General features: G+C 44.2%; 3 protein-coding genes across 3 annotated transcripts; 1 reads left to right on the top strand and 2 right to left on the bottom strand.

The window, feature by feature from the left end:
• Positions 1 to 1,159: 1,159 nt before the first annotated feature.
• Positions 1,160 to 5,948, bottom strand: CCDC51 (coiled-coil domain containing 51). Its single transcript, XM_080625614.1, has 5 exons — positions 5,852 to 5,948; positions 4,363 to 4,623; positions 3,885 to 4,231; positions 3,418 to 3,582; positions 1,160 to 1,993 (listed from the first exon to the last, which is right to left on the bottom strand). Exons 3-5 carry the CDS (start codon positions 4,200 to 4,202, stop codon positions 1,217 to 1,219), a joined length of 1,260 nt encoding a protein of 419 aa, XP_080481740.1. The 5' UTR covers positions 4,203 to 4,231; positions 4,363 to 4,623; positions 5,852 to 5,948; the 3' UTR covers positions 1,160 to 1,216.
• Positions 5,949 to 6,100: 152 nt separating this feature from the next.
• TMA7 (translation machinery associated 7 homolog) lies at positions 6,101 to 11,002 on the top strand. Its single transcript, XM_080625628.1, has 4 exons — positions 6,101 to 6,447; positions 6,528 to 6,583; positions 8,637 to 8,724; positions 10,829 to 11,002. The coding sequence occupies exons 1-4, from the start codon at positions 6,432 to 6,434 to the stop codon at positions 10,861 to 10,863; spliced, it is 195 nt and encodes a 64-aa protein (XP_080481754.1). The 5' UTR covers positions 6,101 to 6,431; the 3' UTR covers positions 10,864 to 11,002.
• A 2,591-nt stretch (positions 11,003 to 13,593) lies between these two features.
• CCDC174 (coiled-coil domain containing 174) lies at positions 13,594 to 25,614 on the bottom strand. Its single transcript, XM_080625586.1, has 11 exons — positions 25,521 to 25,614; positions 23,662 to 23,766; positions 22,637 to 22,737; positions 21,665 to 21,723; positions 20,419 to 20,599; positions 18,645 to 18,740; positions 17,900 to 18,036; positions 17,417 to 17,511; positions 17,028 to 17,175; positions 15,862 to 15,996; positions 13,594 to 15,231 (listed from the first exon to the last, which is right to left on the bottom strand). The coding sequence occupies exons 1-11, from the start codon at positions 25,560 to 25,562 to the stop codon at positions 13,703 to 13,705; spliced, it is 2,628 nt and encodes an 875-aa protein (XP_080481712.1). The 5' UTR covers positions 25,563 to 25,614; the 3' UTR covers positions 13,594 to 13,702.
• Between the last annotated feature and the right edge of the window lie 766 nt (positions 25,615 to 26,380).

Raw genomic sequence — 26,380 nt, 5'->3', positions numbered from 1 at the left:
ACAAGTGCTCACAGAGCAGGAGTTCTACATCTGATTTGCTTATCTCCTGGGAGAGAACTCTCTCTTATCACAGTGATACCAACAACTGTGTCAGGCCACACACAGATACTGATGTTTAGCTGTTTAGATGAGTGTTTTTCCTCAGTCAGCCTTTCCTCATTTTTCCAGGAAAAACCAGGCAGCTTTCATTTTATTCCAAATATTAATTTGGAATAGTAGTTTGCATAATGCTATTGCCATTAACATACTGGCTTACAAGCACCTCCTGCAGCAACTGCCAGACAGGACAAAATGAGAGACTAAATACCAGAGAAAATTCCATTAGGATACTTTTAGGGATAAGAAAGTGATTGCTTCATAGATGATTAATAAAACCAGAAAATACCTGGGGAATGATGGGTTAAGGAGTCTGTAGAGAAAGGATAATTGGCTTGCACTGGCAGAATTAACATCATCATACTTAATACACCCCTCTACCTGAACCCTTTTTCTCTTTCCCTGCCTGCAAGCCAGTTCTAGCAGCAACAGGTAGCTGAAGCTCCAGAAATGCTTTTGGGTATTTCATGATAACCCCTCCATGGAAAATGTTACTGCATGTAACTGAAATGTATTTTAAATGCATCACCTGGCCGTAGAGCCACATTGTATCATGATAAATCTAATCCTCCTCATTTCCGTGGCCCCTGCTGTTTGTCACATTGTCACTGCATTCTATCTAGACTTTATTATATGCAAAAGAAACAAAAAGAATTCAAGGCCAATATTTCTACTCATTTGTTAAAGTGACTCCTAATGGTTTGTGTGTGGACAAACTGCAAAACTCTGAAGAAATCAGAAGCAAAACCAGAAAGCATTACATCGGAAGCACTCAGATCAATGACAGATTAAAAGAATCATTTGAGCAAAACATCACAAATACAGCACCAGACTGAAAGCCACTGACTGGTCATGATATACCAGAACAGACAGTGAAAGAGCAAAGCAGTGAATGAAATTAGCAGATGAAACTGTGACATTTCCTTTGCTTGCAGTTAAAACCCACAACGCACGACAAGGGCTGTTAACATGGAGCCTGCAGTGGTGGCTGCACTAAGTCTTTATGAGTTTTCCAGATACACAGGAGAAAGCATAACGAGAAATGCTAACACTTTATTTGGTCTTGTACTCTGAGTACTTAGAGTGCAGGTTTACTTTTATTAATCAAATAAATTAGAGATCAGTTCCCCTTGAGTATAATGTAGAGTACTGGCAGGGTAATAGCAAACACAGCACATGTCAGTGCAGTGCTGTAAATAGAATTCCTCTTCATCTGTGCTTCCAGTCTCCGCTCGGTGTCACACAGCTCTAAAATCACATCTCTCACAGCAGAAGCCTGGCCCTTACCTTCTGCTGAAGACCTTGGCATGGCTCTTTCCACTGTTCTAGCATGAACAGCAAGTTTAACACTCTGCAGCTCAGACACCATTTGTGCTACACTTTCCTGCAGACTACGAAACTGCTGTTCTAAACTCCCTAGACATGAACTGACTTGCTTAGTGTAGTTGAGCTGTTCATTTAAAGGAATTAAAAGAGCATCTATATTTATGGAGTCACCTTTGTCTTGTCTAGTTAACAAAGCACCTTCTTTCATTTCCTGTGAGGTCCTTGTTTGCAGCACACTTTTCAGGTCCGCTATGACGTCGCTGAGATCCTTCTGCTGTAAGCTGTGGCTAGAGGCCTGCTCTCTAATGGCTTCTTGCAAATTCACTGGGCCCTTCTGTGCTTCAAGCACCAAGACTTTCAATTCTTGCAGCCTCACTCGATTAACATAGGTGGAACCAAGAACACCTATAATGGCTCCTAGTACAGAACCAATAATAGACCAGTTCTTGGTTTTTTCAGCTCTTGTTCGCTCCTTCTCGTGGCTTTCCCTTACAGCTGCAGAGAAGAGTGAGAATTTTTCTCTCTCAGATTCTTCTGCATTTAAATATGCAGCTCGGTACCTCTTCTCTTCCTGCAAGAAACACAGTGATTTGAAGGAGAAGTATAATACGAAGCTATAAAGTCTACACTAAAAAAACTCCCCAACCAAACCTCAGCGCAGATAAAGGAATGGAAATTGTGAACATCCATCAGTTCTGTTTCAGGAATTCCCCTTTTAATGTGGGAATTTTTTTTTTTATTAATCCTACTTAAATCAACAAGACATCATTTTAAGTCAAAACTGAGAAATGGGAAAGGTCAGCAGAAGAAGATACACAACACAAGAATCTGTCACATGCTAATGACTGAAAAGAGGTACAAGGGAGCAAGATCCTTCTCTCTCCAGGTACACTCTTTCAGCTCTGCTTGCTTTTCCAAACACCACCTTCACCACACTGCTCCCTCTCAGTTCTAAATCCCTTAAATGGGAATTGAAAGCAGGACTGGGAAGGATGTTTCAGGTAGGTTCATCTCATCAACATACATGCTTCTTATTCCTCTCCATTGTCTTTCTTACCCTGTTTGCAGACAAATGTCTTCCCTTTCTCCCTGCATCTCCCAGAATTATTCTTTTTCCAAATGTCTTATTTCTTTCATAAGACCACCTTATAGACAGCAGTGACTTGAGTTCTAACCTTCTTCAGTCATACATCCAGTCTTCTTTATCTCACCCGCACAGACCTGATCCCTTATTTAGACAACTATAGCTCCCTAGTTCCTTCCTGGTGTTCCACCCACTATCTAGGAGCCCAGTTTAAGCTCAGACATTGGTACCCACACCTTGCCTGAGCTTTGCCATAGGGATATCTGCTTCCAGCCTCTTCCCTGCTGTTCCTGTGAGTTCATCTGGATTTCCTGGATTGACTTTACTGCCACCTTGTCTTTAGCTCTGATTGATGGACTGTTAACAAACATGTTCCTTTCACCAGCTCTGCTTGGCTCATCAGCTGAGGTGCTGCTGTATGACTGCCCTACAGCAGCATCCCAGCTGCTCCCACCTCCATCTTCCTGCTTGCCCCCTCTCACAGAGCAGCCTTGTTCTTGCTGCTCTCTGACAAAAGCTTTCCTGAATTGCCTGGGTGTCACAGCCACACAGAAAGCAGCTGAGAGTCTTCATGGATTAACCACCAGAAAGGAGCTTTTCTCATCACATGGAAGGTTAATTAATTGAATCCTAGCTTTTAGTTCACTACTCACATACAGGTCACCACTACAATTCATTTTCTAGGCTCACTATCTTCAGCTTTCTTCTCCAAATTTGCTATGCCATTTTCACATTAATATATATGATTAGTACAGATCAAACCATCAATTTAAAACTAATATCATAATTAACTGAGATCACTGTACTTCAGAAATGAACTGCACTTACAAAAACCATCACTAGTGATGGAAACAAAGCACAGATTTTCATCATATTTGCCAGTGCTAAAGTACCAACAAATTGCAAGTTACCTGCAGCAATCTGTGTTCCAGAGTGGCCAGTTCTAAATACTGGGTGTCATCCCGCGAGACCCTGTCTAAGCGGTCCCGAATTTCCTTCAGTTTAATCTGTTGGGCTTCTACGTTTTCACGAGCCTCTCGTACTATCCCTCGAGCTATCATAAAGACATTTTCAGCCTGAGAAGAAAGAGTATTTCTTTTAGAGACTTATTACCAGACACACCTAAATCAATACATCAATTCTGGGGGGACTAAAAAACCAAACCCCAACAAAACAAACCACGCTCTACTTCAATCTAAGGCATAAACTGTATTTACAAACATGCACAGAGTAGAACACATTCTTAGTATGTGCATATAGTCAAAACAAAAAATAGACATGATTCTCCTTGGAGGATCTTTTTTGCCTCACAGCCAGTGTTTATACTTCATATTGCTTACACATAAGTTGTAAGTGTCCACACTGTCTCCACATTTACCTCTGTCACTTTTCCCTGAGCCTCTCGAACCTCATTAATTCCAACAAACTCTTCGTATCTGTCCCACCAGCTCTTGCAGGTCGCAGATATCTTCTGAAGGGAGTTTTTTCCCATCACAGCCCCAGCCTCTGTCAGTCGATTCAGAAGAGCTGAGGCTGCTTCTAGTGCAGACTTGGCCTCAGGCCGCTTGGGCGCTGATGAGCAGTAAGTCCGCACTATGTGGACATTCATTTTTGGACTCCACTTTATCAACGAGTGGTGGTACTGCAGACCACAGGACACTGAGGACACACTGGACTTATATTTCATTGGCCCCATGTCTTGAATTTAATCACTGAGTAAAAGTGCTACAAGGATGAAGAAGAAAAAGAATGGCTATTGAAGTACAGCTGGTTCATACCTCTTTAAACTACACATGCACCAAACCCACTAAAATCCAAAATGGCCAAACCAGCCCTAGTTTTACACCTTTACTTACCTAGAGAACTGTTCACAGTTTTCAACAAAGGGCAGTTCTGCCACAGATTCCTGCTTTTCTGCTGTTAGTAAAGTACTCCCACCATGCTTCTTCATTACTAATTCACTCACTGAGTGAACAGTGATCGTGTACAAATCCAGTACTAGCTGCAGTAGCTTCAGAGTAATTTAATGCTTCAGCACAGAAGTGATTGCTGTATGAAATCCTGCCTTGTGCTTTCACACCTGAGTTTGGTGTGTCCTGTCACAGGTACTGACAATCCTGCAAAAGAACAGAAGAGGAAAAAAGGCAGAGAAGGGGGAAAAAATCTTGATAAGGAAAGAAGTGGGGCTTGACCATTCCCTTTATCTTACATTCCATAAATACACAAGGTGTTGAGGAATGCAAAGACAAAAACATCAAGGACAGAGAGAAACAGAGAAGTGCTGAACTAAACACAGTGAGTGTCCTCACGAGACAGCCTACAGAAGTAAGATAGAATGAAGAGCCACAAGATCAGGCAAATAGCACACAGCTGGGGCTGCATTTTAAAATGAGCTTAAATTCATGCTTACACTGCAAAACCAGACTGCCAGTTATGGTTTATTGTCTATCAGCTTGTAAATAAGATATTGACTTTCTACTGAGTGCACTCCTCTAAGCACTAGAAACAGAAAAACTTTCAAAGCAGGTTTTATATGAAGCCTGAGTATAAACTTCATGGCTATATTAGGTTTTGACTAACATCATAGAAAACCATGGGTTATTGAGAAAGCTTGACAGCTGCTGCAGAGAGGTTTTAGTTATTGTAAACAGTTTTCCATGTTAATTTTAGGTGGCTAATGACATCATATATGTGCCAATACAAGCACCTCCATAGGAAAGGATTCTTCCTACTGGAGAACAGTTTTAATCAGCTGTTAGCTGGCTACTGATTCTGAACACCACTGCTTCATTCCTGTTCAGTGTTTCTAACAAATAATAATACCACCAAGTAGCATTATGACAATCTTACCAGTTGTTTTATATACATAATAATATGGCAGCTCAAAACCACAAGAACATGGAAATGAATTAAGTTCTCTCTCCTCCAGCATCACTCATGCATCTTACCATTACAACTTACTTTACATTGCAGGCCATGTACTAAAACCTCAACTCAACTTTGCCCTTTCTAGGCTGAAGATCTTCCTCTTTTAACTGCATTACTACATGAGAAGTCTTACCAAATATTCAGGCTCTTAAAGCCAGCAAAGCAAAAAGAAAGAGAAAGCTGTGAGGTTTAGAAGAATGGTTATGAAGGCAGTTTCTAACAGACTGAAAGGAGCGGTCTCAGCCTGAGCTAACAGTCATGAACGCTTAATCAGACACAGCATCCCTTGTCCCTCTCTTGCTTCCCTTGTAAGGAAATCAGTTTCTTCTGCCTATTATTGACGAATAGCCTTTCTAAAGGTTTACACCCCAGTTACTACACACCGGTGGCGAGTAAGACTAGTTTATCCTGCCTTACTTTGCAGCATTCTCCTTTGCCACGGCAAAACACAGACCCAGAATTTCCGATGCACCACCATACATTCACAACCACTTCTCATGCTCCGGAGAGCTGAAAAGCTTGGGTTTTCCACCAACCCCTTTCCCTGCTGGAGGCGCCCTTCCATCTCACGACAGAGCGATCCTGGCACCCCGTAGGCAGCACGGAGAGACCGCCTCTAATCGCCACGCACAGGCCAGGGCAGCGACACCGGTCTCGCCCCCGCCGCAGCAGGCGGCCCGCAGGAGGGAGCGCTCCGCCGCGGGGGGCTCCAGTGCCTGCCCCGGCCTAGGCCGCGCCCTCCAGCGCCAGAGGCGACCCGGAGCATTGTGCGCGGCGGCGGCCGGGCTGGGCCAGGCCTGGGCCCCGGGCAGCCGCCCCTGAGGAGCCCGAAGCGCTGCCAGCCCCGCCGCACGCCCCAGCCCCGCAGCACCTCCTACCTGCCCGGGGCCCGGCCCGGCGGCTGAGGCGGAAGCGGCAGCGGAAGCGCTACGGTGGCCGCGCGGTACAGGCGGAAGCTCTCGGGCAGGGGGTGGTGCGGCGGAGTGGAGCGGGCACCATGTCGGGCCGAGAGGGTAAGGCTGGGCCCGGGGCTCCCGGCACCGTCTGCCCTTCTCTCCCTCCCCGATCCTCACTATCTCGTTTCTCTTTGCAGGCGGCAAGAAGAAGCCGTTGAAGCAGCCGAAGAAGCAGTCGAAGGACCTAGATGAGGTAGGGCGGTGGGTGAGCTCCGGTGGGTGGCCGCGGTACCGGGCCTGTGGCACCGGCCGGAGCCGCGCGTGTGTTGAGGCTGTTTAGACCTTCACGTTGCCTCTCGGCTCAGCCTTCCGTGGCAATACACATTCTATGAAGCGTCGTTCTGACGGTAAAACTCACGCAGGGGAGACCGGGGGATGATGTGCTGCCTTCCGCGGCCACCGGTTTCCGTTGTTTCCTGCTGACACCCCGTCTGTGTTCACGGTGGACGCAGCAGTGTTGGCTAACGGAGGAGCCTGGTGCCGTGGTGAAGGCTGGAGTGTCCCTGGGCTGTGATTTGGGGTCTCGTAGTTCGGGGTGGTCACAAGAGCCTGAGCAAGGATAGAAAACCTGGGGATTCTAAAGTGGTTTAAATAAATAAGGTACTAGTGAACCTCATGTTAGAGATACTTAAATACAAGGGATCAGATTGCAGGTATAAGCTGTTATTTCTGAGGGTTATGGAGAATGGATGAGGCACCAGTGGCTGGAAAAAGACAAATAATGGCATTACTTTGAAAAGGGAAGAAAGAAATCATAGCTTTCTAAGTTAACTTTATCATTAGAGAAATGATAGAACCAACTCTGTGCTTGCAGGAAGCAAATTATAAGAATGTAAAAAATAATAGCCAGGATGGATTTTAGTAAAACTGCAGCAAATAAAGGAAATCCTGTTGTGTAGCAGGGCAGTGCTCTGTGTGTGAGGAGCACACAGAACAGATAGGAGGTTCTTGGTGCTAGCTCATGTAATGGGCTCAAATGTGAGGCAGGATCGGGACATTGGAAGATGATGGAAGGTGAGTGTGCTGCTTGCTGGGGTGCCACACTCAGTGCACTTACTAATGAGTCTGTGTTGGACTGCAGGGATGCATTGAGTGGGGTTTTGCAGGGTTTTGTGATCAATTGGAGTCTAAGTAATGCTTTGGTTAGTGCCTTGGTTGACTGCCAGACAACACAGCTTATTTTTTATCTTGTGAGGGTGCTGAGGCGCTGGCCCAGGGTGCCCAGAGAAGCTGTGGCTGCCCCATCCCTGGCAGTGTTCAAGGCCAGGTTGGACACAGGGGCTTGGAGCAAGCTGCTCCAGTGGAAGCTGTCCCTGCCCATGGCAGGGGTTGGAACTGGATGAGCTTTAAGGTCCCTTCCAACACAAACCAGTCTGGGATTCTGTGATTGGCTCTATGAAAAGAAACTACTGGAAAATCTGGAGAAAGAAACAGAATATTCTGCTCTATGTGACAGGGGAAGTAACAGGGTTAGATTGCAGCAAAGGAAGCTTTAACTTAAAATGAGGAAAGCTTTCCAGCTATATAAAGGTAATGGAGCCATGGGCTGGATTGGTGAGGAATCTGTAAAAATATGTTGTCAAGGTCCTCAAATTTAGTTACCTCAAAATCCTGAGCGCCAAGGGAAAGGACCATGGTACTTTGCAGCCCTGGTATCTGTGAGGAGTATGTATCTAAGGGATAGAGTATGCCTGAGCTCTTGTGAATTCCAGAGGCTGTTCCAGCAGGGATGCTCAGCAGCTGCTCTGCCTACAATTTGCCAATGGTCTCGTTAGATTTCTTGGAACTGATACAAATGTGTTAAACCCAGGGAAAACAGTGACACATGAATGAAAGTATCTTTATTAACTAATACTTTTTTTTGGGGTAAAAGCAACCTTTTTTGCTTGAATCCCATATAATCCAAATTTTATTGTTAGCCAGCACTGTGCACCAGGCTCCCAGTACCACTGGTGGCATATTCATAAATGCTCAAACATCTATCTTTTGAAGGGCAGCATGAGATGATGCTATGGGAAGTGAAGCTGGGTTAATTTCTGAAAGATCAAACACAAAGTTTAGTACAGCAAAAAGATGTCATGGTTGTGCAAGGTTTTGCTTATTTAGGTTTGAGCCATCTTGTATCGGTTCAGTCAGGTTTTTGTAGCTGTTAGAACGTTATGTTTGTTTCTCATTGCTTGTGAGCTGGTTTTGAATCTTTTTTTGGGGGAAAAGATGGTACCAAACACCATTGTTATTTTCTTTAGACAGATCTGGCATTTAAACAGAAGCAGAAGGAGGAACAAAAGAAACTTGAGGAGATGAAAGCAAAGGCTGCTGGAAAAGGGCCCCTTGGTAAGTGAGGTGCCATGCGACAGGAAAAGCAGAGGGCTTGCTGGCTTCAAATGTAATGGTTTTGCCTGACAAACATAACCTCTGGGTTATTTAACACCCTCCAGCAGGTTGGTGGCAGGTGCAGGTGATGAGTAACAAATAGATGCTAATTTATTTCTTTCACTGTGCAGTTTTATCCCCCAAAGACTGGTGCGGGGCCTGGTTTAACAGGTATAACTGTGTCTGGCATGCTGACCTACTCCAGTGGAATGGTGCAGAGACATTTCTACTCTTCTTTTAGTGTAGCATCCTTTTCTGTTCGGATACATAACATGTAGGCTTTGCCACAGTCCTGGAAGTTTAACAAATCCAGTACTTGTTTTCTTAGAGGATGAATTTCTTCCAGAGCAGTCAATTCCTGGCAGAAAAACCCACATGACTGGAAATCAGTGTGGCAAGAAAGCTTGCAGGGTGCATCCTGATGGTGCCTTGAGACTAGTCTTTCTCTCAGGTAGTGACAGTAGGAAGTAATGTTAGTGTGAATCTGCATTTGTTTTGAACTCCTCCAGCATTTGCAGTGGTGGGATTAGGGCTGTTTAGGGTGCTCCCTGCCTATTCCCTCTAGGAGATTTTAACCTGTGGTCCATTAGTGTACCTAATAACTTTTCCGTTCTGTGAAGACCATTAAACTTTACGCTTTCCTATTCCTTAGCAAGCTTTCAGTCTTGAAAGCCCATCCAGCAATCCCGTAGCAACTCCATTTCACTAACAATCTTTGCTATGGAATCTCATCAGGCACTGTTTGAAAATAAGAAGTCCCCTGGATTCACTTTATCCATACACTTAAGAGATAACCTCAGAGTTCCAGCAGGTCAGTGAGGGAGGGTTTACTCTTTCCAGGAGTCCTGTTACCTTTCACAGGACTGTGCCTATCCATTTTCTGTGCTACAGACTCTGTTTCAGAGATTAAGGTCAGACTTGATGGACTGTAGTTCCCCAGTGCTTTAGGAATGAATCTTTGTGTATGTGGGAGCTGTGCTGGCAGTCTGAGCCCTCTGACATAGTGGCTGTAATGATAAGTTTCAAGTCTCAGCCAGCAGTTCTGCATTTTTAGTGCTTGTCAGTGCTCTTGGAAGGAGTGCCACCAGTCCCACTGACTTGGGATATTTCTTGTTTATTTATCTCAAATGGATCTACCTCCTCTGATTTATCAGCACACAAAAGATGTGCAGGGCATGGGACCTGGGATGCCTTTGGTGTTACAGACCAGTGCAAAACAATTCACTGAGCCTCCCCTCTGTGTCCTTACCATCCCAAACTTGTTCTGCATAGGGCGCCTCAGCTTATGGATTTCTTCATAGATCTTTCCTGCCGTTGTTACTCTGCCTTTTTTCTAGTCTGAATTTCAGTCACCTGGTCCTTGCCAAGGCAGACACTGATTATTATGTTACTGTGGGAGGGGTAGGGTGTTCCCAAGAGCCTCAGCAAGGCATGTTAGAATCATGCTGCAGTGTGGAGTCTGTTGTTGACCACCAGCCCTTGCAGGCTGTCTTGCTGTAGGCTTGCCATTCATTTTCGCTTTCCACTGCTCACACACGACACATGCTGTAAAAAACCAGCTTTGCTGTGTTACTATGTTGTGTTCTTTCACCCTGCTTTAGCCTCTTCAATAATAGGGACTGCAGAGAACAGCTAATTCCAGAGAACTGGAATATTCCAGTACCTGCTTCCATAGAACTTTGATCCCAGCTGAGGGTTCTGGTTGCTGTAGGGATGGTGATGCTTTTACTGCTTTAGCCTTGAATTTAAGCAGACTATACTCTTCCTGCATAAGAAACAAACAATGGAGGAACAAAAGAATTGCTGAAATGTTTAGTTCTATTGTAGATTTATGGGGCATATTTGGTTCTGGGAGAAACTTGGTTTCTAATGTTAAGTAAGTTACTTATTCAGAGTAAAGTGTGTGAGATCACAAACCCAGAAGAGTAACACATGCAGAAACAATTCACCAGTGGGGATCTGGGCTGTACGGGCAGTCTAATGGGGCTTTGTCTTTATGAGGTACTGAATCTGTAGCTAAGCTCTATAACAGTTGTCTAACCAGTTGTGTTGTTTCTTTTGGCAGCCAGTGGTGGAATAAAGAAGTCTGGCAAAAAGTAGTTTGACCAAACTGCAGGGTAAGAAGCAGTTGAGTTACTCAATGGATCTGCAGCTTCAGAGAGTCATGAAAACTCACTGTCATGTGGGAAACATTGTACATTTTGTGTAGTTGGAATAAACCTTTTTTGTTAAGATGTGATATTTTCTCTTTACCTGTAGGTTTTGTTTGCAGAGTGGCATTACTGTGTTGTACTGGAAAGTATTACTGAAGACCTCTTGTGACTTACGCAGCTTGAGTTCATCTGCTGGTTTGGTAGTCATTTGTGAGGATCCATTTCAACTTCTGCTCTTTTGACAGGGCCTGAGTGTTAAACCCTGCAGTGTTTTAACCTGGGGGTTTCGGTTTAGCCGCAGTTGTCCAAGGTGTGACTGTACCAGCAGCTGCTCCCATAAGAGCTGGAAGTTTTCTCTAAACAAAAGGTTGGGATGTACTTCCATCACTGGCAAAGTCATTACCTTAGGGTCAACCCTATCCAAAACAGTACTCCTTTTCATATTACTACTTAAGTATCCTGTGGTGCAGCACCCTATAGTCCCAGCAGTTGCTGAACATACACTTACCTTTGCCCTGTGCCTTGTTTTCCCTGAACTTCCACATACGGACAAGATCACAGCTCCTTTACACCCGCAACAATGACTTTGGGTGGGAGAAAGGATGGTAACAATGCTTATGGGATTATAACTTAGTTTTTGAAATGGATAGCAGTACACTGGGTCTGGAAATGTCAAGGAAGGAATGTGATGTTCCCAAGGGACCGGTTAAGTGGGAAAGAGTTCACATCCCTTCTTACCTAAGTGACTGGTAATGGTGGGGTACAGGCTACTCCCTCTGTCAGGAAAGGTGCCTGCAACAGGGGAATTGCTTCTGTAAGCGGTGAGGCACTTCAGCTGCCTGGTAGATCTGAAGAGACATTCTGGACTCATCGGGAAGAGGCTGCAGATGATGGGTGTCAGTGCACAAGGTGCTAGTAAGAGGGTCTGCCTTGTTAGAAAGCTATTTCTAGAGGGCTGAGGGTGTTACCTTCCGCGGGTGGCTGTTACTCAGGGCACATATCATTCTTCCTCTCCCAACAGGAGGCCCCGTTTCGGCAGGGCAGGCCCGCCCGGTGCCCCCGGCTCACAGGCGAGGACGGGGCATCAATCCCGCTCCACCGGGCCCGCCGCTGCCGTCCTCAAGGGTTGGGCTCTGCTGCCCCACCGTGGTTACAAGCGGCGCTGGCGCATGCTCGCTGGCGGCGGGGCCGGGCAGAGCCGCCTGAAGGGAACGCGCGAAGAGCAGTGCGCATGCGCCCGTCTCTTGTGTGAGCCGCGCCGTGCGCAGAGGCTCCCGTAAAGGCGTGAGGGGAGCTCTGCTGTGGTAAGAGACTGAGTCTGTGCCTTAGCGTCAGGAATGGGCCCCCAAACGGAAAAGCTTCATAGAATCCCAGAGTGGTTTGGGTTGGAAGGCATTTTAAAGCTCATCCAGTTCTAACCCCTGCCAAGGGCAGGGACCCCTTCCACTGGAGCAGCTTGCTCCAAGCCCCTGTGTCCAACCTGGCCTTGAACACTGCCAGGGATGGGGCAGCCACAGCTTCTCTGGGCACCCTGGGCCAGCGCCTCAGCACCCTCACAGGGAAGAGCTTCTGCCTAAGAGCTCATCTCAGTCTCCCCTCTGGCAGGTTAAAGCCATTCCCCTTGGCCTGTCCCTACAGGCCCTTGTCCCAAGCCCCTCTCCAGGTTTCCTGCAGCCCCTTTAGGCACTGGAGCTGCTCTCAGGTCTCCCCTTCAGGAGCCTTCTCTTCCCCAGGCTGACCCAGCCCAGCTCTCTCAGCCTGTGTTCATAGGAGAGGTGCTCCAGCCCTCGCAGCATCTCTGTGGCCTCCTCTGGACTCCACATCCCTCTTGTGTTGTTACCCTCACAGCTGGACACAGTACTACAGGTGGGAATAGAGAACAGAATATACACATTTGTATGTATAACACTGCCCATTTTAACCTGCTTTCCTAGGCCTTATCCTTGTGTGAGCTTTTAAAATGCAAACAGTGGTGTCTCAATTACCTTCAGAAATGAAAAGTATTCTACATGGTAAACAGGCATTATTCTCCAGTCTGAAATAAAAGCTTGATGGAGTGGTTAGGCTGCTTTTATATATAATGACTTCAGTATCACAGGTTTTAGAAAAAAAGTATTAAATAAAGCCATAAATATAACAGATGACAAAAGAGAGCATTTTCTGAAACAGCGAGCCAGTAATTTCAGGTGTCAAAACTGCTGCTTTAGTGAAGCATTTATTTGTAGTCTAACCATCATTAGTTATTGATCTCTGCAATGCCTCTCTCCACTCCACTTCGCTCCACAGAATTACGAGTTACACACAGATCTCAGGAATGCAGAAGCCATTAGGAATGTACAGCACACCGCTGTTTACTAGGTAATATTCGGCACTTCCTAAAGTAGATAAATTTCATAAAACCATCCTGTATTTAGCAGCAGAGAACCTGCCTTTTAAATACCATTTCTACAGATAGAACTGAACACATAGTACCTCCAGAGCAGAAGTTGGGGAGCAACAGAGTAAAAGGAGAGTTAGTCTTTTGAAAGAAAGACATTAATATACTGCAAAGTTCCTGTGTAAATGGCAAAGAGTAAAAATTAAATATGTACTAAACTAATTACTGCACAAAAACTCATGTAATTTTAATAACAAGAACCAGCAGCAGGGCAGAAGTTCACTTGTGATGTAAACTAGCTTTGCTTTCCAGGTTTATTTTGATCTACGTACAGAAACTTACTTTTCCCAGATGCAGCAAAATAGTATTCTTGCCCAGAAGGTAATTAATTCTCTTTCAGTTCTTTACATCACAACTCTTGCTTAGTGTTTTGTTCAGTTCGAGTCACTTGTCTGTAATACGACAGCATAGCATCTAGACTTTGGTAAAGTGTCTCCTGATTTTGAGCATCACTGCTTTTGGGCTGCACTGAAGGTGCCACATCCTGGTCACTGTGGCTGCAGGGCTGCACCCCTGGAGCTGCATCCTGGTCACTGTGGCTGCAGGGCTGCACCCCTGGAGCTGCATCCTGGTCACTGTGGCTGCAGGGCTGCACCCCTGGAGCTGCATCCTGGTCACTGTGGCTGCAGGGCTGCACCCCTGGAGCTGCATCCTGGTCACTGTGGCTGCAGGGCTGCACCCCTGGAGCTGCATCCTGGTCACTGTGGCTGCAGGGCTGCACCCCTGGAGCTGCATCCTGGTCACTGTGGCTGCAGGGCTGCACCCCTGGAGCTGCATCCTGGTCACTGTGGCTGCAGGGCTGCACCCCTGGAGCTGCATCCTGGTCACTGTGGCTGCAGGGCTGCACCCCTGGAGCTGCATCCTGGTCACTGTGGCTGCAGGGCTGCACCCCTGGAGGTACATCCTGGTCACTGTGGCTGCAGGGCTGCACCCCTGGAGGTACATCCTGGTCACTGTAACCACAGGGCTGCACCCCGGGAGGTACATCCTGGTCACTGTAACCACAGGGCTGCATTCCTGGAGGTACATCCTGGTCACTGTAACCGCAGGGCTGCACCCCTGGAGGTACATCCTGGTCACTGTAACCACAGGGCTGCACCCCGGGAGGTACATCCTGGTCACTGTAACCACAGGGCTGCACCCCGGGAGGTCCATCCTGGTCACTGTAACCACAGGGCTGCATTCCTGGAGGCGCATCTTGGGCACTGCAACCATAGGGGTGCACTCCTGGAGGTGCACCCTGGGTGCTGCAGCCACAGGGCTGCATTCCTGGAGGTGCCTCCTGGGTGCCATAGCCATAGGCCTGCATTGGGAATGGCATGTTGTGAGCACCATAGCCATAACCTGGCATTGGTGGAAGCGTGCCTGGAGTGCCATAGCCGTAATGCTGCATTGGAAATGGCACATCATGACTACCATAGCCATAAGGCTGCACTGATGACAGCATATGCGGAGCACCATAGCCATAAGCCTGCATTGGTGGTGGCACACCTCGAGCACCATAACCATAAGCCTGTGCTGATGGTGGCATATCCTCATCATCGCTGCTGTCATCTTCCGATGATGGCACAGCTTGAGTGTTACTGCCACAAGGCTCTGCTGATGCTGACTCATCTCGAACACTGCTGTTGTAAGCCTGCATGGATGGTGGCCCTTCTCCAATACTGCTGCCGTTGGCCTGCACTGATGGCATCCTTGAGTTTTGTGCTGTCTCTGGTTCCAGTTTTTCAGAGGAGGTGTCATTTGGTTCTGAATTCTGCCTTCTGTAATCACCACCTTTCTTTTGTCCCAGGAAGTATGCAGAAGGTGGTGCAAATTCTGGGTCTCGCTCATCTCTGAGTTCTTCCTGTTTCTTCAACCACTGTCCAAACATCAGTTCTGGTAGAAAAAAAGAAAAATGGTAGTTTGAATATAGATTTCAGGGCCTGGGGATCAGTGAGAAAGGAAGGAAAAGAAATCAGCAAACAGAAGATGCAGCTGTGTAAAACCATTTGAAGTTAATTTCTACCTAGGAGTGGACTGCTGGTGGAGCTGACAGTTCACTTTCTTTACAGAGCAGGAATGAAAGCACTGAGTATTTAAAGATAAACCATGCTCTACATAACTCATCCTGGTCACTGTAAGATCCTTTAACAACGTGGTCATTGGTTACATAAAACAACTGATCAGTTAGATGAGTCTCAATAGAAAATAGAAACCCAATCAGAGCATTAAGAGCTGAGTTATTAGAAGATGGTGATGAGATTCTCTCTAGTGGGCACAGCCAAAAACCAGTAACTTCTTAAGTTCAACAAGAGTGGTAGATATTCTGGTTACTGTAACAGCTGCTGACTTCTGTTAAAACCTCTTCTGAAGTACTGCAATGGAGTGACAACTCAAGGTCATCACACTTAAAAAGATAACCCCAAAGCCTACTCCAAAGATTTACTTAATTGCTTCTCAGTCTCACCATACAAAATGGACATGAAAGCAGCAGTGTGCAGTGTTTCTGAATCTACATCTCCTTACCTTTGCCTTTATCCCACTCTCGGACGTGAGGCACGCCAGGCTTTGTATCTCTTCTCTCCTGGATGACAACCTCTACCTTTCTACTTGCTGCAGGAACTCTTGGAGCTTCTGGTTCATCAGTGGCACCTTTAACCTCTATGTTACAGAAAGAGAGAGTAGTGTTTGTGAACAACAGGATAAAATCTACATGAACCTCATAGAAGAAACAGGAAGCAAGAGTTATTTGCATTTATAGAGCTCACACTAGTTATCTAATTTCATTCTAATAATGAAATGCATCTGAGTAGGGAGGTGATTTTTTCCCCCCTAATTACAGCATATTAATTCAGCAAAGATAATGGGTAAGAGGCAGATACCAGCAAACATATCCACCAGGACACACTTCATTAGCTTTCTACTTGTATCAAAAATACTGCTGAAAATCTACTGCCTAATAACCCCTAAAGCAATGTGCCAAGTGTTGTATTGAAACCAAAAACTTAGGTAAAAAAATAAGAACATTAGTGTGATATCTCCATTTCATTTACTGGAGAAAATGGTTTGTGTTGCTCTTCTGAACAACAGTAACAGCAGTGGCACAGGACTGTTCTTCATTTCCAGAACACTTCCCAGTTAATCGCTTGCATAGAATTCTGACACAGTGAAATATTAGCAACATTTTACAGTGGGAGACAGACAGTACACATTTAGCAGCAGTGTCATAAGGGAGACAGAGCAGAGATGGGATTAGAACTCCAATTCATCATCCTAGATTCAAAACTCAGCTGCATGTCCAATTTTCAGACTGCACTGAAACTGTAGGACTGGATATATCAAAATTAACTTGTCACTGCTTTTGATTCTACTTCATCTTAAGAAAGAGCCAGGAAGATTTCAGCACTTCTAACCTCAACCTGCAGAATTAACCCACGTAATTCCTGCTGTCAGGTGTGCATCAAAAAAGCCTACAGTCTACATACGGTATTTCTACCTGCATTATTAAGCTATTTCTGGCATGATTTTATATCTACACACAATTATCTGAACTCTATCTTAATGGTTATACTGTACAGAACACATCATACCAATATATTGAATGTCCAAACTTAAATCAATTAGAATATGCCTGTCCATCAAGTACAAGCTGAAATAGCAAGTGTTTAACTTAAACAGGCAGCAGATCATACCTCCATTCTCCAGTTTCAATGCCTCTTCCTCTAATCCAGCTTCCCTTAACTTTTTAACCTTCCGTGCTCGCAGTTTAGACAGCCTTGCATCCAGAGCTGCCTTCCTTTTCTCCTTCAACTGTTCACGTTTAGTTCTCTGATCAAGTGTCTTAAAAGGAAAGAAAAATATGAATTAATATTCCTTTGTTATTATAATCAATTACATCCTCCTTCAGTAAACAACTAAAAGCAATCCTTACCAAGTACCATGCTTCAACAGGGAAAGAGACCAAATACTTTTTGAGTCAACTGTAGGCACCATCGAATATAAGACTTACGCAACAAATCAAAACCAGTGACCACTGAAATCAGGATACCCTCATACCAGAGTTTGCTCTTTAAGCTCATACCTGCTCTCTGAGCATATCCAGTGTTGCTCGCTGCTTATGCCTCAGTTCTTTGTCACGAGAAAAGGCAAAGTACCCAACACCCAGCTGCCTGGCCTCTGCAAAGAGCATAAATAAATTTAAGTTACATTCCATTTATAATTGACAGTAACTCCAAGCATCACGCACCCTGCTTTCAGGCACAGAATTACCCCCACCAACATACACAGCATTAGTTTTAGATGGCTAAAAAGGGCTTGGTTTAGATGATGCATGAAGCGAGGCTTCCTGAAGGAGAACACAGGAGCAGGGAATGACATTTGAAAGATACATTTGAGGAAAAATAAATCTAGATTTATGTAGAGGTAATTTGAATGGGTTTTACACATGTGTGGCTTAACACCTACACTTTGCCATGTAGGCACAAGAAGTAACTTTCCCTTGCTTTCTCTAAATTTGATCTCCTTGGGGATATAAACAGAAGTGATATGAAGTTTGGAAGCATACCATTTTCTCGAATGTCCTCATAATGTATGGGTCCCATGGGTTTTCTGAGGGCTTCTTCTTCTTCTTTTTCCCACTGCTGCCTCTGAAGTTCTCTTTTCATGTCTTCAGATAACAGAGTATTCCCATCAGGAACTAGTCTAATTAAAAATAAAAGGTAGGGATTGCAGAGTTTTACAGTAGCAAACAGTGAAAGCGTGACTGGGTCTGATCCACTCCTGCAGTTGTTACAAAACACAGATCATTGCAGGCACCATTTAGGGATGCCACATTGATGACTACAGTACATGGTGAAGACAAACACAATACTATGCTCCGTAAGTGACATTTTACATTCAATCAGCATTTACATTAAAAAGTCTCCTGTAGAAGATTATTAATAACTTCCTTTGGGCTTTTATTTGAGAACCATGGTCTCCATCCTGTTGCTATTCCAAACCAATACACCAGCCATATATTTCAAATGGTTAGCTGCCAAGGTGAAATAAAGCAGAAGCCTGGGAATAACATACGGATTATAATGAGAAGTTCTGATCAAATCAGTCATGCACAATTTCTCTGCAGCTATACTATTTTTAAGGCACAATGTTGTAACCAGAAGTCTGTCTAAAGTAAATCAAGAGAAAGCAGTAGCATCAGTAATTCAGTATCGAGAATGGGCTAACAAAGCACAGCCTCATTTCCTTCTTGTTAAAAAATGCATGTTAAGCAATGCAAGGAGCATGCACTTCCATCAGAGAAACCACACCTTTTCCCTTGCAGTTCCTGATCCATTTTAAGTAGACCTGGCAAATCCTTCTTCATACATCGTCTAGATCGGCCTAAGAAATCAACATAATCAACCCTGTAATGAAAGCAAAGGAAATCTGAATCAGAACTTCTATGTGCAGAGCTCTTTAACCAGAAGATAGAAGCAGTGGCACTTTCCAAAGAGAATTCATCACCACTCATTCTCTCCAACAGACTACAAGGGGCTACATTCTGAATAGGGCATATGACAGTTTTATCACAGACATTTCATCCCTCTCTCTCTGAGCCAGCATTTCCCTTGGCAATAAGATAGCATCAAAAAAATAGTCAAAAGTTACAACATTGTGTAGTTTTCACACCAGAATAAAACTGAGCCTGGTACTTGCTTCCCATGGTGAAAATAATGACATGGCATTGACTTCTTACAGATACGAAATTGCTACAATACACTTCAATTATCAGTCTAAAGCTCATTTAGAGTAGGCTGATAGCATTCATTCAACTGCCATAACAAAGGCCGACTAAAATGCAAGTGAAATGTTCCTTTGAAGCACATATTGTGCTGCTTATTATTTATAGCACTGAACACTTAATTCACAGCTGTTGAAAGGCTGTTAAGAGCTGTACTTACTGTGCTGTAATGCCAGGAAGTTCTTGAGCATCAAGCTACTTCAATTATCCTGTCTAAAGAATTAATACTACACCTGAAAAAGTATGACTGGCAATCTGGTTCCCAAAACCCAAACTTGTAAAGATCTGTGCTTTTAGGAAGTTAAGGCTTTTACATAATTTCTAAGGATATCTACAGCTCAGCATGTGCTCTTTGGATTTTATTATAATGTAACATTAGTAGGAAAACATCTACATTCTCTATAGTAAAGATGTAACTACAGCTGCAGAATAATCAGCATTAACTATGCCAGTACCCAAATATCCTCATTAAGATCTGGCCTCACTGAGATGGACAGTATATTGATAATAATACATGTCACTGAAGTGAGATGTAGGCAGTGGTGAAAAAGCACCATGTGAATGGTAATTTGTGATACCTTAAGGCAATGAGAGCACAAATCAATTTGAGCCCATTGCTAATAGATAGTTTCATCCTGAATTTCAGCAGGATGCTGGGAGTGGGTGTATTTGCTTTCCAATCTGCTGGATTCACTCTTCCAATTCATTCTGAAACACTGCAAATCTGATCTTGGCCTAATAAACCAGATACTGAAGGGGGGGCTCTGTTTCTTATCTGTTAATGCTCTTTTAAACTGATCATGAGAAATCTTTGTTCCATAAACATTTTGAACAAATGGGAAAGGAAAATGTTTAGTCAGAGCTGTTTCATAACCATCCCAAATGTCTTGGATGAAAAACTAGTGGCTCCTTGGAATGTCACAGACAGTTGTTACAGGCAATTGGCTATGCTGCAGTTAAACAGTGGAAGTGATGCTGGAAAATCAGTGTTTCTCTCTCTTAAGAGGAGGTCACACAATGAAAATGACTGCTTATTTCGTAAGTCACACACAAATAGAGGTTGATACAATAATCCCCCAAGTTTTGCTGAAGTACATTTCAAGGCTCCAAAGTATATAATTGTATCAATATTGCAGTCAGAACTGCCAAAAACCATGCAAGAGAATGAGAGAACATTATGACATCTCCCAGTACATCTCCCCAGTTGCTATTTCTCTAAATCCCAGATGTAGATTCTACTGCAGTGTCACCCACATGGGAAGGAAAAGTCAGGACAGCCAAGCCCAACCCCTAGTACCAACCATTCTTCATCTGGGTCCTCAGGTGGTGGTATTTCCATTTCAGGTTGAGCATCCTCATCATCCGTGTCTTTTTCCAAAGTCTTTCCAGCAGCTTCGCTCTGATACAGCTCCTGCACCTCGTGCTGTTTGTCTATGATCTTCTGAGTGAAATCCACTAGGTACAAATCCTCCGTTTCTTCATCTAAGGCAGAAAATCAATTCTTAAGAGAACAGCCATGAAAAGAAGAGAACTGAGCACAAAATCAATACAAAATAGCTACAATCAGCTTTTCAGCTGCCAGCAATGCCCTTGACTACACTATTAGGGAATACTTAAGTCTCATTCAGTGCCGAACAAACTTGGAGCTGTAAATCAGCTCCATAGTGGTAACTTCTATTTCTGAATAGAGGTTCTGGGGTATTTTAAAGCAATTAATCGTTTGTGTACAGTACAGAACAAGTCGAGTCTTTGCACTAAAACCTTCTCTGCCCATTAACCAGTTCAGCAGCACAGGGTTTGTTGTAGAACAGCTCAAATACTTCCTTGATGCTTAACACTTGGTAAGTCAGCAGAAGTAAAGCTGCCCCTGGAGCACTTTTTAGAGAAGCAGAGAAAAGTGGTGGGGTCACAAGGACAAAGATGGACACTAGTAAAGAAAACACAGGAGATGAGTGACAGAGATTTGGATTCTTGCTTCTTGCAGGGGACTGAATGTGAGAGAAGAGAGGGACAGATCAGAATTCTCTAACACTATGAACTGCACGACTGGCACTCACACATGGACCAGACAGAGTGCCCTCCTGCTCCTCTTCACAAAGGTCCAAGAATTAGGATGCAGGACACAACATCAGCAATGCAATACAAAGACCGCATAATGGGCAGTAAATTCATGTTGGTTTTCTAAGATTCTATACTAAAAAAACCCCAGAATATGTTTCACCCACTTAGTGAGTGAAACAGCCCATCGTGCTTTACTAGGACAGGCTGTCCTTCAGAAAGTCATCTCATTTTCTCTAGTATCTGTACTTTTCCTCCCTTTCAAAGCAGAATAACCCATGTCAATCACTTCATACAATAACTCAAAAAATAATTCCCATGTATAAGGACAAGCACTGAATTCATCGTGTAGCTGCTGTGAGTCACCAGTCAGAAATACCAACTTCCAGGGAGCACTTTAAAGCCAAGTTTTATATATGTGTGTACATATATATATATATATAAAAAAATAAAAAAACCCCTCATTTAGACTAGTTTTTTTTTTTTCACCTGGAAAGTTGCCTTTGCTCATTTTCTCATAGAGCTTTGCTTTCTCCTCTAGTTTCTTCCTGAAAAAGAAAAGCAAACCAAACCAAACATTGCAATTCCACCAGTTCCAAACACAGTTAAAATAACCAATTTAGCCTTAGAGAAATGGAACAGCAAAGTACCAAGAGCACTTGAAATGTTTACTAGAAGCTGACTGATGCCTGGTTTTGGTTTTGAAGCTTAACTGACGTTTCTGAAGGCCCATATCCAGTTTCTGAGTTCATAATGAAAATCATTTCAGTGAAGTTACAGAATTAATCATAATTGTAAGTCAAGTATGTGGGAACACACTGTAGCAAGTATTCCACCTCTAACTACTACAATTAGTAGTACTGGAAGTACTGACAGTCAGTACTGGAAGCTATCTGCAGGTATGAGATACTGAAATACCCTTTTACAGGGAAGGAAGTTAAAAAAGAAAGAGATCATGGAGTTATGCTCAATCTTAGAAACTGAAGAGAAAACCTGAGCTCTTTTCTGGAATGGTAAATACGAGTTCGAAAAGCAAGGACCTGCTTAGAGAGAAACAGCATATGGTTTATAATCGTATTTTCAACATGTATGTTATTATACAACTCACCCTTTTAGAAGATGAGCTAAATCTTGAAGTAAAATGAGCTGTTTTCTGTCCAAAAACCACTTTGCTATAGAATTCTAATGTATTGCTGCCCTGGCTTTTAATTCTGAAGACGACTTTCAAAAACCTGACAGACTGAGAGAGCTGTGATAACATGAGGGCAGCCCCAGAGCATGAGAGTGCTGGGATCCAGTTTGTACATTACTGGCAAAAAGCATGAGATCAGTGCTGGTCTTACTGGTTGGTCTAATGAGAACTCCTGGTCCAAAACACGTGTAACTTGCTTTATGTGCTTTTCTAAACACTGGAAAGCAAATTCTAGAAAGCATTCCTTCCTTACAGAGCCTTAGAGTTACCTTGATGTATCCAGTATCTGCTCCTCTTCCTTCTTTTGCTCAGCATCTTTCTCAGCTCGATTTGCAACTCCTGTGTTTTGTTTGTTCCAGATACTTGGTTTCTGTGGGTACAATTTTATAACAAATAATAAATAAATAAGTAAATAATAATGCTGAAATGGTTAATGATAAAAAATATTTCAACTCCACAATGTAAACTCTGCAAATCAATAATGAAAGACTTTGTAAGTAACATCTTAACCACGACTGACTTGAGACTACCCCTGCTGAGTTGCAGGACAGAGCAGGTATGTCCTAAAATTAGACTGCAGTACAATCTAACAGTAAAGGACAGGCTGAGAAGCAAAGAAAAGGTACTTAGAAATCAAACAAAATCTATTCTGATAAAGATGTTAAGGTAAAAACAAAATAGTAATCAGCAAGATTGTTCTTATTAAAGTAATAACAAAGCTATGAGTTGTTTCTGTTCTCTATTATCTTCATTTTAGATACAAAATACAATCAGTTTGCCCGTTTGCAGCTTAACATTGTAAATGCTGCTTATTCTTCAAATATAGCACAATACTGTATTCTACTACTGGAAAGCTACACAGTGAATAAAAACCAATGTGCAGTGAAGAGTAAAATATGAGAGAACTGTGCATATTATGCATTGTGATATAAAAGAACTGAGAGCAGAGCATTCATCAAGAAAGTTCAGTGATTCTGGAAGCGTCTTTCATCCTCCCATCCTTCAGGGAACAGTACAAAATTTTGGAGAAAAAAAAGAAAAGCAGCATCTTTTCCTGTACTGAAAAAGCTGTGGCTCCTGGGGAATGAAGGTTATGAGGTGATTCAGATGGGCATACACCTGAGACAAGTTCTCTGCTACGCACAAGAATCTCACCTGAGAATGAAATTTAAAGACCATCTTTACATTTGAGCAGTAACACAGCTCTGAGTATTTACTGATTTAGATTTGATTAGGAACTTCCTTATTTTAAAGAGAAAGAAGGATCAAAACAACAATGGAAAAATATTTCTACCTTATTAGAAGTCCTGGGCTTTGTGAATACGCCAGCATCTTTCAGGAGCTTTTCTTTCTTGAACTCCTCTTGCTTTCGGAAGAGTTCTGCTTTCAGATCTACCAACTACAGCAACAGCAAAATAAACCAATAAATAACCAAGATACTTCACCCACTTTTTATACATCAGTTACTGTAATAAATAACTGTATTTCTAGTTAAACAATCTGGCATTTACAGCTACATGAGCATTTGACTGCATTTTTATGTGAAACTTTGAAGCACTGATGCTATCAAAGCTCACTCTAAGTTTATAGCAAATAATACACAAACCCCACAAAAGACAAATTATTATTAAGGATTTAATAAAACCCCAAAGATATCCTTTGGTACATAATGGAAATGAGAGACATAATTCCACAGATTCCACCAGCCTCCCAGTGGCAAACAAATAGAAGATGACTAATGAAATTACACTGCCGAATTTGCAACGGAAACTTCAACCATTAGATAAGAATCCTGCCTCAGAAAACAACTGATAAAAAGTCTGCTCTTATAAAACACATACACTTTCCCACTGGTTTATATACTGTTAATATAGATGGTTCTTTCTTCTTCTTTTTCCCCTTAATAAATACAGAAGTAGCATTGCCACTTTGACCAATGCCCAAATCCTCTTTTATTAGGAAACATCACCAGCCTCGGTATTATCCTGAGATTACATTAATAAACCACACCTGAAAGAGGAATGTTGTGCTCCTTTCCCTGCAAGCCCCATAGAACACAAATCTCACAGATATACATTAAATCAGGAAAGTGGAAGACTTTGGTATTAATAGTGTTTGGAATACTAAAGCATTTGCTTTTCAGGTCCCTGTAACAACGATACACAGTATTGTAAATTAACCCTTTTCCCTCACTGCTTAAAAGTGATCATCCAAAACCTCAGTGTTAAATATTCCATATGCAACAACTCACCATTTACGCTAACTTTTTACTTGGAAAAATGAAGTGTTTGGACAAAGTTCCTTGTTAACAGACTGCTGGAGAGCACTGAGGCACAGCACCTCGCTGTCCCCAAGGGTCTGACGTTGATTTGACAAGACACAGAACTCCTGTGCTTTAGGAAAAAGAGGAAATCATAGAATCCCAGGCTGGTTTGGGTTGGAAGGGACCTTAAAGCTCATCCAGCTCCAACCCCTGCCACGGGCAGGGACCCCTTCCACTGGAGCAGCTTGCTCCAAGCCCCTGTGTCCAACCTGGCCTTGAACACTGCCAGGGATGGGGCAGCCACAGCTTCTCTGGGCACCCTGTGCCAGCGCCTCAGCACCCTCACAGGGAAGAGCTTCTGCCTAAGAGCTCATCTCAGTCTCCCCTCTGGCAGGTTCAAGCCATTCCTCCTTGTCTCATCACTATATCCCTTGCCAAAAGCCCCTCTCCAGGTTTCTTGTAGCCCCGTTACGCACTGGAGCTGCTCTAAGGTCTCCCTGGAATCAACTCCAACTTCACTCTCGTGCCCCCATTTTATCACATCAGGAATAGGGCAAATCCAGCCCTAGCACCCTCAGATTAAGAGCGCGGTGCCTACGCTTGGTGAGGAAGGCAAAAGAGCCAAACCCGCAACTCCAGCACCTCACACCCCCAAGACGTGACTGCAGACACAACGCTCTCAACCAGCACTTGCTTCAATGACTGCGCAGCTCAGCGGGGGACAGAAAACACGCCCCTTGTTTTCTTGTGCTGGTTTCTCCGGGAGCGGCCTGCACCGGTCGAGCCCGTCCGCCGGAGCTGGGCAGGGCTGGCCGCCCTCACACCGGACAGGCCTTCCCGGTGAGACGGGCGGGTTTCGTTCCCCCACCCCCAGTCGCTGACCCACTCACCGAGGAGGCGGCCACCTCCAACGGCTTCTTCCTCCGGTCCATGGCGCCCCCGGCCGCCTTCTCCTCAGCTTTACGGCCTTACCGTAAAGCGTAGCGAAAGCGAGGCGCTGTTGCGACAGTGCTGATGAGGGCAGGCGGGCCCTTCCCCGCCGCCATGTTGGGGAGGTCAGAGGGGTTCCGCATTGGTGCGGTCTCAGCGGCACTAGCATCTCTCATTTCGGCTTCCGTCCGCCTATGTGCGGCGGTGACAGACCCTCCTTCCCCAGGGCCTCTCGTTGTGACCGCAAGGCAGCCTGCGAGCTAATCTGAAGTGCTCCCTGGTGCCGGACATAGCCACGTCCTTCAGCACCAGGCTGGGTTTAGCCCTGTGGCTGTTGCTCTCAGGGCTGCTTTGTTTAAGGCACACGCTTGGGATGGAGGGTTGTGGCTATTCTGCTGCCTATAGCCTGCTGCCTGCATGGAGTCCTGCTGAGGAAGGTGGGATTAATGAGCCACAGCTCATTAACACTGTAAGTGTCGTCCGTAATAGCTAAATAGAAACCCACCTCTATCAATAATGACCGCATACAAACCCACCTGTATGCATAGTAACCAAATACAAACCCACTTCTATCCATAATAAGGAAATACAAACCCATCTGTATAATAGCTGAAACTGACGTGCTGAACCCAGCTCTGTAACCTCAGGGGTGAGCACAGGTGACTCTTAGGGAATGAGGGTTTTGCTTACACAGGGTAGCTCATTGTATCCGTTATCATCCCCATGAAGAAAAAGGACTGTGATAGGTTTTAATTCACAGTGATTCTGAAGATCATAATTATCCGGAGTCACAAGAGGAAGCTGCCTTTCACTTGTCTTT

The sequence above is a fragment of the Psittacula echo genome (assembly GCF_963264785.1).
Source record: "Psittacula echo genome assembly, chromosome: 9".
NCBI lineage: Eukaryota > Metazoa > Chordata > Aves > Psittaciformes > Psittacidae > Psittacula > Psittacula echo.
This window is presented reverse-complemented; position numbering and strand designations above follow the sequence as displayed.